The sequence below is a fragment of the Miniopterus schreibersii genome, assembly GCF_964146895.1.
Source record: "Miniopterus schreibersii genome assembly, chromosome: 17".
Classification (NCBI taxonomy): domain Eukaryota; kingdom Metazoa; phylum Chordata; class Mammalia; order Chiroptera; family Miniopteridae; genus Miniopterus; species Miniopterus schreibersii.
This window is the reverse complement of record NC_138117.1, coordinates 41,999,963-42,017,972: the sequence shown is the minus strand read 5'-3', so window position 1 is coordinate 42,017,972 and position 18,010 is coordinate 41,999,963. Positions and strand designations below refer to the sequence as shown.

The 18,010-nt window shown below is 45.8% G+C and overlaps 1 protein-coding gene across 5 annotated transcripts in view; it reads left to right on the top strand.

Moving 5' to 3' along the window:
• Window positions 1–18,010, top strand: part of TRAPPC9 (trafficking protein particle complex subunit 9) — a 300,485-nt gene that overhangs the window by 68,282 nt on the left and 214,193 nt on the right. For all 5 annotated transcript variants that reach the window (XM_081117295.1, XM_081117296.1, XM_081117294.1 and 2 more), the window contains 4 exons: window positions 6,890–7,016; window positions 7,800–7,932; window positions 9,646–9,809; window positions 17,141–17,293. In XM_081117295.1, coding sequence (XP_080973421.1) covers window positions 6,890–7,016; window positions 7,800–7,932; window positions 9,646–9,809; window positions 17,141–17,293 — 577 coding nt within the window. The remainder of the gene's footprint in view (window positions 1–6,889; window positions 7,017–7,799; window positions 7,933–9,645; window positions 9,810–17,140; window positions 17,294–18,010) is intronic.

Below are 18,010 nucleotides of genomic sequence, written 5' to 3'. Positions count from 1 at the left end.
TATTCCCACTTTGCTGAGAGTTTTTATCAGAAATGGGTGCTGGATTTTGTCGAATGCTTTTTCTGGGTCGATTGATATGATCATATGATTTTTGTCCTTCATTGTGTTTATGTGATGTGTCACATTTATTGATTTGCGGATGTTGTACCAGCCTCGCGTCCCTGGAATAAATCCCACTTGGTCATGATGTATGATCTTTTTGATGTATTGCTGGATCCAGTTTGCTAGTATTTTAGTGAGGATTTTAGCATCTATGTTCATCAGGGATATTGGCTTGTAATTTTCTTTCTTTGTAGTGTCTTTATCTGGTTTTGGGATTCGGATGAGGCTGGCCTCATAAAAAGAGTTTGGGAGTTTTCCCTCCTCTTGAATTTTCTGTAATAGTTTGAATATAATAGGTGTTAATTCTTCTTTGAATGTTTGGTAAAACTCGCCTGTAAATCCATCTGGTCCAGGACTTTTGTTTGCTGGGAGTTTTTTGATTACTGCTTCAATTTCATTGGTTGTTATCGGCCTGTTCAGGTTTTCTGCCTCTTCTTGATTCAGCTTTGGAAGGTTGTATACTTTTCGGAATTTGTCCATTTCACCCATGTTGTCCAATTTGTTGCCATATAGTTGCTTATAATATTTTCTTACAATCCTTTGTATTTCTGTTGGGTCAGTTGTTATATCGCCTCTTTCATTTCTGATTTTATTTATTTGGGTCTTCTCTCTGTTTCTCAGTGAGTCTGGCTAAAGGTGCATCAATCTTGTTTATGTTTTCAAAGAACCAGCTCTTGGTTTCATTGAATTTTTCTCATTTTTTTTAGTCTCTATGTCATTGATTTCTGCTCTGATTTTTATTATTTCCTTCCTTCTACTTCCTTGGGGCTTTTCTTGCTGTTCTCATTCTAGTTCTTTTAGTTGTTGTGTTAGATGGTTCATTAGATCTTTTTCTTGTTTCTTGAGATAGGCCTGTAATGTTCTGAATTTTCCTCTCAGGACTGCTTTTGCCGTGCCCCACAGATTTTGGGTTGTTGTCTGTTCATTTTCTTTATTTTCCATGAAGTGTTTGATTTCTTCCTTTATCTCATTGGTAACTCATTCATTGTTTAATACCATGCTATTTAGCCCCCATGTGTTTGAATATTTTTGAGTTTTTTTATAGTGATTTCTAGTTTCATGGCATTGTGATCCGAGATGATGCTTGATATGATTTCAGTTTTCTTGTATTTGTAGAGACGTGCCTTGTGCCCTAACATGTGGACTGTTTTTGAGAATGTTTCATAAGCATTTGAGAAGAGTGTGTATTCTGCTGCTTTGGGATTAAATGTTCTGTAAACGTCAATTAAATCCATTAGGTCTAGTGGGTCATTTAAGGTTTGTGTTTCCCTGTTGATTTTTTTGTCTTGATGATCTGTCCAGTGCTGACAGTGGGGTGTTAAAGTCCCCCACTATGATTGTGTTGCTGTTAATCTCCCCCTTAAAGTTCCCCAATAAATTTTTTATATATTTAGATGCTCCTATATTGGGTGCATAAATGTTTATAAGGGTTATTTCCTCCTGTTGGATTGACCCCTTTAGTATTATGTAGTGACCATCTTTGTCTCTTGTTATGGTCTTTATTTTGAAGTCTATTTTGTCAGAAATAAGAATTGCCACTCCAGCTTTCTTTTCCTTTCCATTTGCATGGAATATTTTACTCCATCCCTTCACTTTTAGCCTGTGTGAGTCTTTTGCTCTCAGGTGGGTCTCTTGTAGACAGCATGTATTTGGGTCCTGTTTTCTTATCCATTCAGCTACCCTATGTCTTTTGATTGGGCCATTTATTCCATTTACATTTAAACTTACTATTGATATAAACTTATTTAATGCCATTTTCCCCTTTTATGCTGATGTACCTTTCTCTCACTATTCTTTCTTTTTCTTAAAGCAGTTTTTTTAGCATTTCTTGCAATGCTGGTTTGTTGGTACTGAACTCCTTTAGCCTTTTTTGTCTGGGAAGCTCTTTATTTCACCTTCAGTTTAAATGATAGCCTTGCTGGATAAAGCAATCTGGTTGCATGTTCTTGCTTTTCATTACTTTGAGAACTTCATGCCACTCCCTTCTGGCCTGAAGAGTTTCTGTTGAGAAATCAGCTGTTGTCAGCCTTATGGGGGTTCCCTTCTCCGTCACTGCTTGTCTCTCGCAGCCTGTAATATTTTCTCTTTGTCCTTGCCATTTGCCATTTTAATTATGATGTGTCTTGGAGTGGGTCTCTTTGGGTCCCTCTTGTTTGGAACCCTCTGTGCTTCCTGAACTTGTGCAGCTTTCTCCTTCACCAGCCTAGGGAAGTTTTCTGTCATTATTTCCTCCACCAAGTTCTCTACCCCTTGCTCTCTTTCCTCCCCCTCTGGCACTCCTATAATGCGAATGTTGTTTCTCTTCATGTTGTCCCAAAGCTCCCTTAGACTGTCCTCATGCTTTTTAAGTGTTTTTTCTTTTTGCTGCTCTGATTGATTTTTTCTACCTTGCCTTCTAAGTCCCTTATTCTATCCTCTGCTTCATTGAGCCTGCTTTTAATTCTTTCCAGTGTATTCTTGATATCTTTATTTCTGTTTGATTTTTGTTTTGTATCTCTTTTTTCATGTTTTCCCTAAAGTCCTCGATCTTATCCTCTATTGCCTTGTTTTTCTCTTTAAGTTCCTTGAACATATTCATCATCAATACTCTGAACTCTGTTTCTGATAACTTGCTTAACTCCATCTCATCAAAGACTTCTGGCAATGTTTCCTTTTCTTTAATTTGGGGGTTGTTTCTTTATCTCCCCATTTTGGTAGGTCTTAGTGTTTGTATCTATATATTAGGTATATTTGCTGTCTCCCATGTCTTGTGAGATGGGATTTTGTATTGTGAGACCAGGGGAGCCCAGAGGTGTGTTTTCCTTATACTTCTGAGCTCTTTGCTCTAGGCATGTCCCTCTTGTGGGTGTCTCTTTTGTGGTTTCTTTATGTTCTCCTGTTGTGGTTGGGTCTAGATTGTCATTGATCAGTCCTTAGGAGGACTCTCCTCTCAGGCTGGCTAACTGTGTCTCAGCCCCAACCTCGTCCTGTAAGCTGTTGTACGGGTGCTGGCAAGGTAGGACAATACACAACTAAACTTCCCAGAAACAAGGGATATCTTACAAAATATCTTGACAATCACAATGAAACCAACCCATGTGAAAACAGAACTGGGAGAGTGAAGGGAAAACACACAAACACACAAAAAAAATCTTAAAAAAAAGAGAGACAGAAAAGTAACGCTTAGAGAGAGAGATGTATATTGTTGTTATTAGTGGTGAAAATTTAGAAAATAATAATAAACTAAAGTGTAAAAAATAGAGAAGCTACTGGGAGATAACAGAGGCAGAGAAAAGATTCTGAAAGAAGGGCCGGCAAAAAATTAAGGGAGAGAATATGAAAATGAGAAAACAAAAATACAATAAAGAGAATCAGAGAAACTAACAATTGAACAAAAAGACAGGAAGACAGAAGGGAGGATAACGAAATTACGAAAAGAATAAAAAGAAAAAAGAAAAAGAAAAAAAGTTATGCCAGTGGATCGAGAGGAGAGAGAGAGATAAAGCCCAGGCAGGGAGGGTGTCTGGTAAGAGATTTGGGGGAAACTATAGAGGAAAGCAGTAAACTTGGTTATAATGATAAAGTCCCAGTCATTAAGCAGGGATATCAAGAAAGTCTTGAGAGTAGAAGCAAGGATAAAACAAAGCAAAGCAAATAAACAAAACAAAACTAAAAAAAAGCTAAGGAAGACAAAATTCTTTTATAAAAGAGGAAAAAATTTAGTTAAAAATGTTTTTAAAAAAATTAAAAGAACATTATTATAAAATTTAAGAAAGAAAAAACAAATTTTGCCCCTTTTCTCTTCTTCCTAAGGAAAAAAGAGAAAAAACAAACAAACACCCAAAGGAAAAAAACCCCAAACCAAACCAAAACAAAACACACACACAAAAAAAAAGAAAAGAAAAAAAGACAGTCAATCAGGTGGGTTTCTTCTGGGCAGCCTATGTTGTCTGCGGGTCACTGTTTTGTGAGCTGATTTCAGTGCTCCTGGGAGGTGCTTTGTGTCAGCCAATGTGAGGAGCCGTCTAGGTTTGGCTCTGGTGTCCTTAGGTAGATGGTTGATCTGAGGCTCTCCGTGGACAACCTCCTCTTGTCAGCTGTTTTGCAACCTTAGAGTTGCCTGGTTTTGCTCCAGAGTCTTCTGTAGAGTCTTTAGGGTGCAGGGTGGCTAGTGTAGCTCAGGGTATCACTCCCCTTAGAGGTGTCACTGTCAGGCGCTCACTCTGTGGGAGTTAGTCTGTGCTCCACTGCCAGCTCCTCAGTCCCTACCTTGTCCTCTGATTCTAGCTCCCCAGGCTCTGGCCTGCTGCAGCTTCAGATTGATTTCAGCCTGTTGCCTTTTCTATATGGGCCCTTTCAGCAGCCTGGGCTCAGTGGGTTCGATTAAAAAAACATTCTGGTGAGCCCTTTGCCTGCCCAGCCCCCAGCAGGGGTTTTCAGGGTTTCCTCCAGTTCCCAAACAATAGTCCCTGAGATTTTGTTCTTGTGATGTCCTCCTGTGAGCTGCTCTCCCGTCCCCCTCAGGACTGTGCCCTGCGGGTGTGTTTGGGGCCTCAGTGAGCTGGACCAGCCCCTTTTCTGTGTGTGGGGGGGTGCTCCTAGGCTGCAGGAGAGGCAGGCGGGCTCTGCCCCTCCTTCTCAGCTGTGGTTGGCTGGTCGCACCAGGTCCGCTCCTCAAACAGTCTGTGCAGACGCCAATCCCAGCCTTTGTTAGTCTGTCCTGCAGTACACGCTGGGAAGGTGGGAGCCAGTTCTATGATCAGAATAAAAAAGCACAAAGCAACACCCAGGCAGAGAGTCCGCCCTGCAGGGTCCCGCCACCCGTGTGCCAAGGCACCCAGCGGGAGGGGACCCAAAGTCAGCTCCACGCAGCTCCCCGCACCGCTGGTCTCAGCAAAGCTGGGGCAACTTCACACGCCACCCTTCACACGGCTCCCCTCAGGGTTGGTCACAGATCCCCAGCCTCTCTGCACCAGGAGCCCAGGGCAGGAGGACACCCTCAGGGCTGCCACAGATCCCAGACTCTAGGCACCGGGAGCTCAGGGCAGGAGGGCACCTCCCCTCCCCCACGTCACACAGATTCAGTGCCTTCTGGGGCTCAACACAGTGCCTTACAGGGAGGCAGAGGGTCCCTGTGTGCGGCTGCTCAGCGCAGTCCTCTGGTCCCTTACCACTGGGGTGCCACAGCCCTTCCTATGGTCAGCACCCTGGGCATTAGACATGGGTTGCGGCTGCCACTAGAAGCTTTGTTTTGCTAGGAAGACTCCATCTGCCATCAGAGGCTTTGTTTCCTAGGAAGTCGCAGGCTCACTGCTACCCTGGGTCCCTCTGCTCTCTGTGTGGGGCACTTCTTCCCCTCTCCTTTGCTCCGGGTGTGAGATCCCCGCTTTTGGAGGCCAGTCCGCACTCCCGAGGGGAGGGAGCTTTGCAGTCTCCAAGCCTCCAGGCTTGGAGCCCAGCACAGGCTTCAGGGGGGACTCCCCCTTTCTGCGCCCCCCCTTTTACCTGACCCTGTGATGTTTCTTCAGTGCTCCCCACTCGCACTCCATCCACTCAGGTATGTTTCTCTGGTTTTTCCAAGCTGGCTACATAGTATTTTAGGAGTAGTTCGAGTCTGTCGCTGGGAGCTGGGGTGTTCTGTTGCTTCTCACAGTGCCGCCATCTTCCCTCCTCCACTTTTTTTTTTAAAATCCTCACCCGAGGATATTTTTTCCATTGCTTTTCAGAGAGCATGGAAGGGAGAGATAGAGAAAGAGAGAGAGAAACATCAATGTGAGAGAGACATACTGACTTTTTCCCTCCCACATGCACCTGACTAGGTCGGGGATCTAGCCTGCAACCGAGGTATGTGCCCTTGGCTGGAATCGAACCTGGGACCCTTCAGTCCAAGGGCTGATGCTCTAACCACTGAGCCAAACTGGCTAGGGTTGCTTTTTTTTTCCAGAATGATGACTTGGTCACTTTGCTAAATGCACTTGTTTAAATTTCACTTAGATTCCATAGGGTTTTCTATGGTCACTTTTTTTGTGTGTGAATAATTGTGTGTATGCCTTTTATTTTTTTTCTTGCCTTATTGCATGGGGTAGCATATCTGTTACAATGTTGAGAAGTCCGGAACTGACATCTGCATTGTTTCCAGTCATGGAGCAGCTCCTTGAGGCCAGGGAATGTGTCTCGTTCACCATCAAGTGTAGTGCCTGGTACTTATCAAAATGAATTGATGATTTATAGATGCACTCGAGGGATATTACTGGATGATATATTTCCACGCTTTATGTTTTTTCTTTTTTGTTTACATTCCCATTTGGTAAAACAACAAAACCAAACAAATATAGAAAAAATAACAATCAGGGCTAATATCAAGATAGACTTGTTCAAGCACTCATAGTGCTTTCCATTTCAAGGTTGTTTTATAAAGAAATATTTTTATTGATTTTTAGAGAGAGAGGAAGGATGAGGGAGAGAGAGAGAACATGAATGTGAGAGTGAAAGATCAATCAGCTGCCTCCTGCACACCTTCCACCAAGGATCGAGCCTGGTATGTGCCCTGACCAGGAATTGAACTGCAACCTTTTGGTGCACAGGTCAGTGCTCAACCAACTTAGCCACACTGGCCAGGGCTCAAGGTTGTTTTATGTTAATTACGCTTTTAGCCTGTCTCCACAATTCTCTGGAGTTTTATAAAAGCCATTTCACTCTGTCAGTCCTGGAGCTGGCCTGTTAGTGGCTGTACCAAGGCTAATTTGGAACCCACCGTGAAGTTGTGGATCTGGCTGTGCTTATTCATGTTGTCTGTCCCTTGTTCTAGGGGCTCCTCACGAGTGGAGTGGAGTTTGAATCTCTTCCTGCTGCACTTTCCCTTCCGGCTGAGTCTGGTCTTTACCCAGTGACGCTCGTTGGGGTCCCCCAGACGACGGGAACAATTACTGTGAATGGTAAGGGAAAGTTCTACCTGATTCACATCTGATAGGACAGCCGCTCTGTTGTCCTGCCTCACTGAGGCCTGTCACCTGTCAGCTGGCATTCTAATCCCAACCACTGGGTATTGTTTCATTTAGTTACACAGTGAGTGTTTTTTATAATGCTTCTCTCAACATTTCAAAAGCCATTAAAGCTTTGCTTGAACAATTTCAAGTGCCTATGTAATCCATGGAGTTTTGTTTGTTTTTTTTGCACGAAAGTTTGCTAATCTTACATTGTAGTTCGTGTACATATGCAGCAGATTTGCCATCTCACGTCGCAGTGATAATGACAATAGTTGGCTCTTGAGCTTTCATCTCAACAGAAGATTTTGAATCATTTTTCAAATACTTAAGTCACATTGTATCCTGGAAAGGAATATTGGCTCTCATTGTCGCTTTAGAGATAAAACCACTTGAAAGGCACATTAGTAAGGGGATGAGATAGAATTATTAAGTTGTGCAGAGATTTCCAGTTTACAGAGACTCTCACATGCACACTTTCATTTGGGCGCAGTTAGCCTTGTGAGGTAGGAATGCAGGTGCCACCATCCCCTCTACTCTCCATGAGGAAACTGAGGGTCTTCGGGGTTGAGTGCAGGAGCTATGGGTGAGACTGGCAGGTAATGGGCCTGACTCTCAACTCGGGTCTTCAGAGAGGGACCCCACTCTCTTATCACTACTGGGGGCTGCCTTCGGTGTGGGCATGAGACTTGAAGCCGGTCCTGGCTGTGTGAAGCTTTTCCTCTTGTTTCCTAGGGTACCATACCACCGTCTTTGGCGTCTTTAGCGACTGTTTGCTGGACAACCTCCCGGGAATAAAGACCAGCGGCTCCACAGTCGAAGTCATTCCTGCGCTGCCGAGACTCCAGATAAGCACGTCTCTGCCCAGGTAGGTGCATGGGGAGTGCAGGTGTGACTTTCAACAACAAATGGCACCAAAGCAGATCTTTTAGTTCATATTTCTCAGTGGCACCAGGAGTTGGAGTTTATCTCTGACTTTCCAACCAGAATATGGGCGAGGGCTTTGTTCAGGATAACAGAGAGCAACGTGCTTTGTTGCAGAGAATTGGAGCAGTTTTGAAGTGTTTCTTACCAAGAGCAGAACAAAGTGTGAATTTAGCCTCTGGAATCATAATTTTTATGAAATATAGTGAGGGTTTTAGGAAATTTAAGAAAAACTGTTATCTTTTAAAAAATAGCATTATAAAAAATAAAAGATAGCATTATAGGAAAGCATAAAAAGAAAGTGAAATACATCTCAGGTGTCTCAGAGGCAGTTCCTCTTAATGTTGCTGGTGTTTCCTTTCCTTCATGGGTATAGCCATTCTTTCTTTCTAAATACAGGGGTGGGCAAAAGTAGGTTAAATTATCAGCATCATTACCTAAAAGATAAATCCGTAAGTAAGGATACAAGATAACAACAACAATAATACTGACAAGACATAATACAAATAAATAATACAATAATTAATAATAATACAAGAATAAACTCTGTGTTTCGTGGACTCACAACTGCACACCTACTTTTACCCACCCTGTAGATGTTAGAATAGTTGAGATTATACTTTATTATAAGTAGTGTTGTAGATTACTTTTTGCATAACCATGTAACATAAGCTAAAATTTTTATTTCAATAGCTTCATAAAATACATTTTAAAAAAGTGCCTCAGAACCACATCACTGTTCATTTCCTTACTCTTCTAATTTGGGATTTTCTCAATTTTTGCTCTTATGGAGAAGTCTTTAATATTTATTCTTTTGGCTGTTTTTATAAAATGTATCTTAGTATTTCCTGAAGTGTCTTAAAAGCTCCTTCACATATGTCATGGGCACTGTGCTAGACACTGGGGCCACAGGAATGAACCCATCAGCCCTGGTCCTTGGCCGGCAGTTCCAGTGCAGTGGGGAGACTGACAGGGAGCCAGCAATCCCAGTGCGCTGTTGTCAGGACTCTGATGGGGCTGGGGGAGAGTCCTTCCAGGAGATGACATGTGTGACGCAAGAGGTTAGCAGGGTAAAGTGTGCAGGTGTGCAGGAGGGGGTGAGAGGAGCATCACATGATTGGGGAATAAAATGAAAAGCAGAAAAAATGAATTCAGGAGGGATCCCAGAGCTAATTGTAAGAGCTAAAAGTATAAAACTCTTAAAAGAAAATTTTTGTGATCTTGGGTTAGGCAAAGAGTTCTTTGATTGACATCAAAAGCAAATCCTCTGCCCCAGCCTGGAACCAGAGGCCCCTGGGCCGAGTGTGACTGGCTTCGTAAGCCTGACTTGTTGAAACGTCGGCTCTTCCCTTGCACAGCAGAGGTGCGAGACCAGCCCTGTCTGGAACATTCTTTTCTGCGCTTTAGACCAGATAGTATGGGGATGCAAGCTCTCTGTGGCACATATAAACACCACTTGGATCTGCCCTGATCCCCTGTGGTGATCCACCCTCCTGTTCCTGGTAGCTGGGCACTGAATTCGATATTTAACGCCAAGGTTCCCTAGTTCCTATTTCTGAAATTCCTAAGTGTGGTGATATGCATAACTCTAAAATGCCATTGGTTTTCTTTTCTTCTTTGTTTATAAGATGTATTATTATTATTACTATTATCTTAGATCTGCACATTCCCTGCAACCTGCCTCTGGTGATGAAATATCTACGAATGTGTCTGTCCAGCTTTACAATGGAGAAACTCAGCAACTTGTCATCAAGTTGGAAAATATTGGAATGGAGCCCTTGGAGAAACTGGAAGTCACCTCCAAAATTCTCACCACCAAAGGTGGGTGTTTTAAGCAGGTTTGACCTCAGCAAAACACTTCTTTTATCCTCACTTGAGGAGTGAGGGTATTTTTTCATTGATTTTCAGAGAGTGGAAGGGAGGGGCTAAGGGGAATGAGAAGGAGAGAGAGAGAAACATCAATGTGAGAGAGACACATTGATTGGCTGCCTCCCTCACGGGTCCCAACTGTGGGGAACGAACCTGCAACCCAGGTACATGCGCTTGACCAGGAATTGAACCCGCGACCCTTCTTCTGGTGGGCAGGCCGAGACTTTAACCACTGAACACACCTGCCAGGGCAAGAACCATGTTTTAATACAGTGTTTAGAGAATTTAAAAGCTTTTCCCACTTTTACTTGATGCCATCATGAAACTGGCGTTCTAATTACACGTGAAGAGTGCACACAGGGACATAACGGAGCAAAGAATGCACCCTTGTATCCCGTGCGCTTTGTATTTGTAGACCCCCAGGAAAAGTATTCTTGAGTGAATGAATGCAGAGGATATTAGCAGGCTCAGAAGCATTCCCACCTGGGACCACCCCCTAACCCGCAAGCCAGCATCTTCTAAGTGGATTCAGCAGGTAGAGCCTGTGTGTCCCTCTGAGAAGCAGGCGCTCTGCCTCTTGGGTCAGAGGCACAGGCAGCTTGTGGTCAGAAGACCCGTGCTGAAATTTGGCTTCATCATTCACTAGCTGTTTTTGCCTTTTGTGCCTGTTTCCTCCTGGGAAAATAGGGGAGGTAGTGTTTACCATGTAGTTTTTCCAAGAATTCATTGAGGGAGCATATGGTGGAACACCTGGTACAGCAGGGTTAGTGAGTGGCGTTGACCATGGGGCCTTGTTGTAAAGGAGGAGGGAAAGGTGTGAAGGGTGGTGAAGAGAAATAAAAGCATGTCATCTAATAGTTAGAGAAATTATCCTGGCCGGCGAGACCAGACAGAGAAAGACAAATGAGGGAAAGCAAGCCAGCAGGACCAGAGGGTGTTTTCCTGCCTTGAGGGCAGAGTGAGGTGAGCCAGACAAGTAGTGGTGGTGGCAGGGAGGGAGCTTGATGGGTCTTGTTGTGCCCAGGAAAGGAGGTACTGTGCATCTGTGCATACCTCCCTGGCAGGGGGCTCCCTCCTCACGATAGTGACGTCATAATGGGAAAACCAGGGGAACCATTTAAGGGGCAGAGCCACAGGCCATCTGGTTAGGTTAGTTCTACCTGGAGGGAAGGTCCAGGGATGAGTTTAGGAGAATGTGTTGTGCGAAAATTAAGTCATGAAATAAGGATTGTGTAAGAAACGGTTAATCTGAGCTTGTCCCACTGGGGAGAATTTCTGGCATCTTACTGATTTGGGGGGAAATAAAGCATGTGTCTGAAGCTTCATGGGGAACTCCTGACTCTCAGCTTTGGTGCTGTTACCCTGAACCACAAAACGAGAACTTCAACCCATCACACATAGCACGGGATGGCTGTTTTCAAAACAACACGCTTGCAAGTGAAGAATTGGAGCTGTCATTCTTTTCAGATTCTCATCCCAAGCTGTAGTGCATTTACATGTGGAATTGAATTAATGGAAAGGAACCATCTGCTTCCAAAATATTCAAAGGGAATAATCCCTGTCACCTAGATTGTACAGTACCCCAAGCTGTCAGTGTTAATAAATGATCTAATATATTTGAGAAGACAGGAAAAAGTCTTACACTGAGAATATGAGTGAGGGTTGTGTGTTTGAGAAGGGGGGAGGCAGTGAGACTGAGTATGAACCTATCACGGATGATGGGAAACACCCTTTCTCGTTTTAGCATCACTGTTATTTAAACCCACTGTGTTAGCTTCTGTCAGGGTCCCCAAAATGTCTCCAACATGAAACTTTTCCATATGGAATGAAAAGCTCTCTTCCCTGGTTCCATGTGATTTCCTTTGTACTGCTGTTAGAGTTATTTTGTATCTCAGTAGTAATAATAGCTTTTGTTAGCACCAGGTGAATGGCACTTCAGGTCGTTTATCTCATGAAGTAATCACAATACCCCTAAGAGGCCTTTTTGAGGGTGGTGGTGGCCTGCTCATTTCACTGCTGCGTGCCCAGTGTCTAGAAACTAAGAATAGTGCTTGTCAAAATAGTAGGCGCTGAGTAAGTACAGCACTAGTCCCCCCTGGGTTGTCATGAGGCTAACATTGTTAATGCAGAGCATGGGAAGCTCCTGGGACCATTCTGAGCGCCAACATACCCAGTCCATGCTTGCTTTAAGAAGACCGAGTATTCGTAGCGCAGTCCAGCTGCAGACAGTGTGCATGCTGGGGCCTGGCTGTGGGCGGGCCTGCCTGTGGGCCCCACGTCTTTTCCTCTCCCTTCCTGATGTTGGGAAGCAGCCAGTGTCCTGTCATCTGCCTCCCAGGTATCTGGGCACATCCTCACCCCCCTCTGAATAACCTCCTTTTCTTTAGATAGAGAAAAGTTTCTCATTTTGTTTTCTTTTCTCCACCCTCCTGTCTTGTTTTGATTCCTAGTCTTACAAACTCATTTTAAAAATCCTTTTGCATTTTAAGCATACAGTAAGGATCAGTGATACTAATCATCAAACAGGCCTGTGTGGGCCTTCTAAGGCGTCTAAACTGTTGTTGAGGCTCTTTGGGGTGAGTGGGTCCCCTTGATCACAGCGCCTGATCTGGGGATAAGCATTTCTGATCCACCCATCAAGACAGCGGTGGCCCACCGATGTCACACAGTCATTCAAATTCCAATCCGTTTGTCGGCGCATCTTTATTTGTAGGTTGTTAGAGGTGCACACTCCGCCTTTACTTAAGTAGTCACAGGTTTCATGGTAACAGAGCCCAATGAAGAAGAGTCATTGTACTTGCTTTTGAACACATCTAAGGTCCGTGGGAGCCTGAGTGTGTGCACAGACACAAGCATGCACACACCCCTTCATTCCTTCATCTCCTAGCTTTGGTTCTGGACAAAAAGCAAGGACTCTGTGTTGGTATAATTAAAAATTCCTAGTGTTTGGATTGGGGCTTGCCGTGTGGGGAGGGCAGCTGGATTTTGCGCAGTGCTCTCTCTGCCTTCCTTTCCACCATCGAGTCCTCTCCTTGCTCGTCTGTCTGTCCTGTGCCCACCAGTTCTTCACCCTCCTGCTCAGCTCTTCAGCAAGCCTTTATTGAGCACCTGCTCTGTTAGCTACGGTGTTGGGCAGTGGGGGCACCAGCGGAACTGCTCCAAGCCCCTGCCCTCCAGGGTGCAGAACATGCTTCTACTGTCTTTGTCCACCGGCCGTGTTTGGACACACTTGTGTGGATTCGAAACTGTGCTAACTCCCAGGGATCCCACATGCATCTCAGAGTCTCTTCATCAGGCACCTGCCCCCTCCTGAAGCTGCCCCCCTTCCAGTAGGACTAATGATGCCACTCCAGCTATGCATCGCCTTGCTAATAACTCCATCACAGTGACTCATTTCACTGGGCTTTGTGTTACTTGAGAATCAGGCATTTATGTCACATTTGTGTAGCAGGCATGACATGAACCCTGTCCTGGAGGAGCTCCCAGTTAGTGTGGGAGTCAAGCATGGTCATGGGCTTGGCCGGGATTCCAGCTGCTCAGCCTGTGTTACTTGTGCTACCTCTGAGTAACGATGTGAATGGATTCACCAGAGTGCCTCCTGGGAAGACATTGACATTCATGAATGCTCCCTTCTGCTTGTGGTTGCAGTGGCTTCTTGTACAGTTCAGCGCTTGACACAGTTCTAGGGTCCAGCTGGAGTTTACAAAACAGGCTCTTCCTAAGACCAACGGAATGTGTTTTAACCAACACTGCGACTTGGCATGTTCAGCTCATTGGCAGCGTGGGTGGGAAGTAAATGAGCCAGACAGGGAGGGCGGCCACTGGGCTGGCCCTGCCGGCAGGGAACTTCCCGTGCTAGGAAGTGGTAGTGCTGGCCCCGCACTTGGGGTTTGTGACCCTGAAGCTCACGTGCTTGGCGACTGCACCTCAGTCTTACCATCTCCTTTCAAGGTACTGCGTCTCGTCCCCTGAGTGACGGGTCCTTGTGCACACTGCACTCTGGCCGCAGCGCTGGGAGGGCTAGCGGTTTCTGGTAAGCGGCGAGAGGCAGGATGTGTAGTGGGGATCGGGGTGCTGCTGGTCGGCCCAACTCTTGCTTCTCGTACTCACTGTTGGACTTTGGTAAGTTCTCCAGACTCGGAGCTTTGGTTGCCGCTTTTACACACAGGGAAATATAGTCCTAGTGTGTGGGCAAAAGTGGTACTTCATAGACGGTTATGCCAATGAATGCTTTCAATCAAGGCCTCTAGCAGAGGACTGTGTCTGTGCTCCCAGGCCCACCCTCTCCTCCCCCGGGGCCGCACGGAGGGGAGGGGAGAGGCAACACTTACCTGAGTAATTTGGACGAGATTTTCCTGAATCTGGGCACCTTTCAGGCATTTGAACACCTGCCAATTTGTGTGGCTGCAGCAGATCTAACCCACAGCTTTGGAGCTGTTTCTCCAGTTTGCAGAATTGAGTTTGGGACACGACAGCGATCGCTGTCCTTGATCAATTCATATTACTGCCTGGCCTTGATACAGGGCGCCATGAGCAGCAGCTGCATTGGCTCAGAGCTCCACTCAGTCACTCCGGTGGGCCACTGTCCTCAGCAGGCTCAGACTTGCAGACCCAATGCACAGGGTGTCTCTCCTAGTACCCTGGAGAGGGTGAACTCAGAGTGAGCTGTTAGCACGTATGTGTGTGAGAACTTAGACACAGAGTGAGCTATTAGTGTGTACGTGTGTTTGTGTGTGTGTGAGAACTCAGACACAGAATGAGCTGTTAGCGTGTGTATGTGTGAAAACTCAGACACAGAGTGAGCTGTTAGCCTGTGTGTGTGTGAACTCAGACTCAGAGTGAGCTGTTAGCCTGTGTGTGTGTGAACTCAGACTCAGAGTGAGCTGTTAGCCTGTGTGTGTGTGAACTCAGACTCAGAGTGAGCTGTTAGCCTGTGTGTGTGTGAACTCAGACTCAGAGTGAGCTGTTAGCCTGTGTGTGTGTGAACTCAGGCACAGAGTGAGCTGTTAGCCTGTGTGTGTGTGAACTCAGACTCAGAGTGAGCTGTTAGCCTGTGTGTGTGTGAACTCAGGCACAGAGTGAGCTGTTAGCCTGTGTGTGTGTGAACTCAGGCACAGAGTGAGCTGTTAGCCTGTGTGTGTGTGAACTCAGACTCAGAGTGAGCTGTTAGCCTGTGTGTGTGTGAACTCAGACTCAGAGTGAGCTGTTAGCCTGTGTGTGTGTGAACTCAGGCACAGAGTGAGCTGTTAGCCTGTGTGTGTGTGAACTCAGACTCAGAGTGAGCTGTTAGCCTGTGTGTGTGTGAACTCAGGCACAGAGTGAGCTGTTAGCCTGTGTGTGTGTGAACTCAGACTCAGAGTGAGCTGTTAGCCTGTGTGTGTGTGAACTCAGACTCAGAGTGAGCTGTTAGCCTGTGTGTGTGAGAACCCAGACTCAGAGTGAACTGTTAGCCTGTGTGTGTGTGAACTCAGGCACAGAGTGAACTGTTAGCCTGCGTGTGTGTGTGTGTATGTGTGTGTGTGTGTGAGAACTCAGACACAGAGTGAGCTGTTAGCCTGTGTGTGTGTGAACTCAGGCACAGAGTGAACTGTTAGCCTGCGTGTGTGTGTATGTGTGTGTGTGTGTGTGAGAACTCAGACACAGAGTGAGCTGTTAGCCTGTGTGTGTGTGAACTCAGGCACAGAGTGAACTGTTAGCCTGCGTGTGTGTGTGTGTGTATGTGTGTGTGTGTGTGAGAACTCAGACACAGAGTGAGCTATAGCACATGTGTGTCTGTTTATATTTATGAACTTGTGCTATGTATACTCATTGTTGAAAGTTCAGAAAATACAAAGCAACTTGAAATCATCCAGGACCCCACTACACAAAGACAAGCAGTGCCAGCATATAGGTGTGCTTCCCTTTGTTTTCTGTGTGAAGTTTCATGCAGTTGAAATTCTGTTGTACATTTATTTGGTATTCTGCTTTCTGCATGTAACTTCTTTTTCCATCTGTTCTATATCTAAATTTGAAGCGATGTCTTGGATATTTGTCTGTTCTGTCTCATGTGCTTGCCGAGTACTCTCCGACTGCCAGGGCTGTTAGTCATTGCATGCTGATGCAACCAGCACGGCTGTGCCCTTCCAAGAGCTGAATTGGGTCCCATAGTCCATGAAAATCATTTGCTCCTCATGCTGGCTGGTGCAGGGGTGCTGTGGTTACCCTGCCATGATGAGGAAATTGGGTTCAGAGTTGGAGGAGTAACTAACACTGGTGGGGTGCTTATTCTAAGTACTTTACTTTCATTAACTCATGAGTAAACTGAGGCACATGGCCATTCGGTAACTTACCTAAGGCATCTGAACTAGCACGATACCCTGCCTCTCAAGGTGGTGGTGAGCTTCAAAGGCAAGCTCTAGTCCCTGCCCCCACTTGTTGATTGTTGGGTGGAAGTGTGAGCAGCTCGAGGCAGGAGGTGTGTGTCAGGGCCCAGAGGAGCAAGGTGGAAAGGGAACGGCATCCTTGGAAGGGTGCCCTGGAGTTGGGCCAAAGAACTGGGGCACAGGGGTGAGGGCAGGCAGGGGAGGAGGGACTGACGAAGGGTGAGACCAGACTGCCCTTCCCAAGGCATTTCCATATGCCAGCCCATGCACGCTGGTTCAGCTGGACGCGCCTGCCAGCCCTCCCCTGGCTCCTGTCCCAGCATCGCATTGGGAAGGATCTTGGTGAGTGGCTGGCTCCTGGTGTCCGGTTCAGAAATGGCCTGGAGGCACTTTGGGGAGGAGTGGCCTTTGCAGACCTCAGTATCTTCACTGGTGTCAGGCTTTCATAGAAGGGTGGCCATTGAAGGGTGTTAGCTTGCACAGCAGTATCCCTGGGCTTTGGGACCTGCCTTCCCAGCAAGCAGAGCCCAGATGTTTTTCTACTATACGTGGATCAGTTTCCTTTCAATGTGATATGACATAGGAAATATTGGTTGTGGAGAAATTTAGTTGAACTCTTAGTTTATCAGAGCAAAGAGGGCATTGATTTTGTCAGTGAAGGGAAGCCACTAGTGGTTGCAAAGGTGACTTGGGTCCAAGCTCGCTCAGTCCCCCACCTCCTCTTCATGCCTCGCTCGTACACACAGGTGATGGCCTCCCGACACCCAGGATTCTGGAATTTTCTGGGTACATTGATCTATCACATCTGAAATGGTTTGCATTTTTCTTGGCTTTTTGAGAATGCATCAGAATTTCCTAGGGGATTGGTGAGCCTCTTACTGCATCAGTTACGTCGTCATCATGGCATTGTTGTCATTGCAGAAAAATTGTACGGTGACTTCTTGAGCTGGAAACTAGAAGAAGCCCTTGCTCAGTTTCCTCTACAGCCTGGCAAGGTGGCCACGTTCACTGTTAACATCAAAGTGAAGCTGGACTTTTCCTGCCAGGAGAATCTCCTCCAAGACCTCAGTGATGGTAAGCTCTTCCCAGGGTTAATCAGCACACTGTGGTCCCCAGATGCGCTGCAGCCCCAGTGTACCTGCTGCCTGTGGCTCCCTCTTTGCAACTTGCTTGTCACTTATTAACTCAAGCTGCTTGAGACTCCTGGGTGCTCAGTTATCCAAGCGAGTTACCATGTTTATCTGAGAGCTATAAAGTGTTTCTCAGTTAAACGAGTTCTTCATTCACTTCCTTTACTGTTTTGTGCTCATTTGCCTGGACGTCATCCTGAATCGGTGGAATGAGGGAATGATTGCATTTTTCCCAGCATACCTGCTGTGATGCAATTAGTGGTGATGATAAAGTTCCCCTTCAAAGTCTGGTGATTTCTTTGAGGCATCGGAGTCTGGAGAAAATGAGAATTTATACTTAGGAATAGCTGAGTGTGGATAAGATCTCATGGGTTAATCATGTCAAATTATGAAACGTACATTCAGACATTCATTTGGAGGCATTGTGGGGTGTATTAGTTAACTCAGGCTGCTGTAACAAAAGACCACAGATAGCATGGCTTTACAACAGAGATTTATTTCTCACAGTTTTGGAGGCTGGAAGTCTTAGAGCAGGAGCCAGCATGGTTGGTTTCTGATGAGGGCCCTTCTCCTGGCTTGCAGATGCCTCTGACCTCACTGTGTCCTCACATGGCAGAGAGAGAGAGCTCTGGTGTCTCTTGTAAGGACACCAGCCATGTGG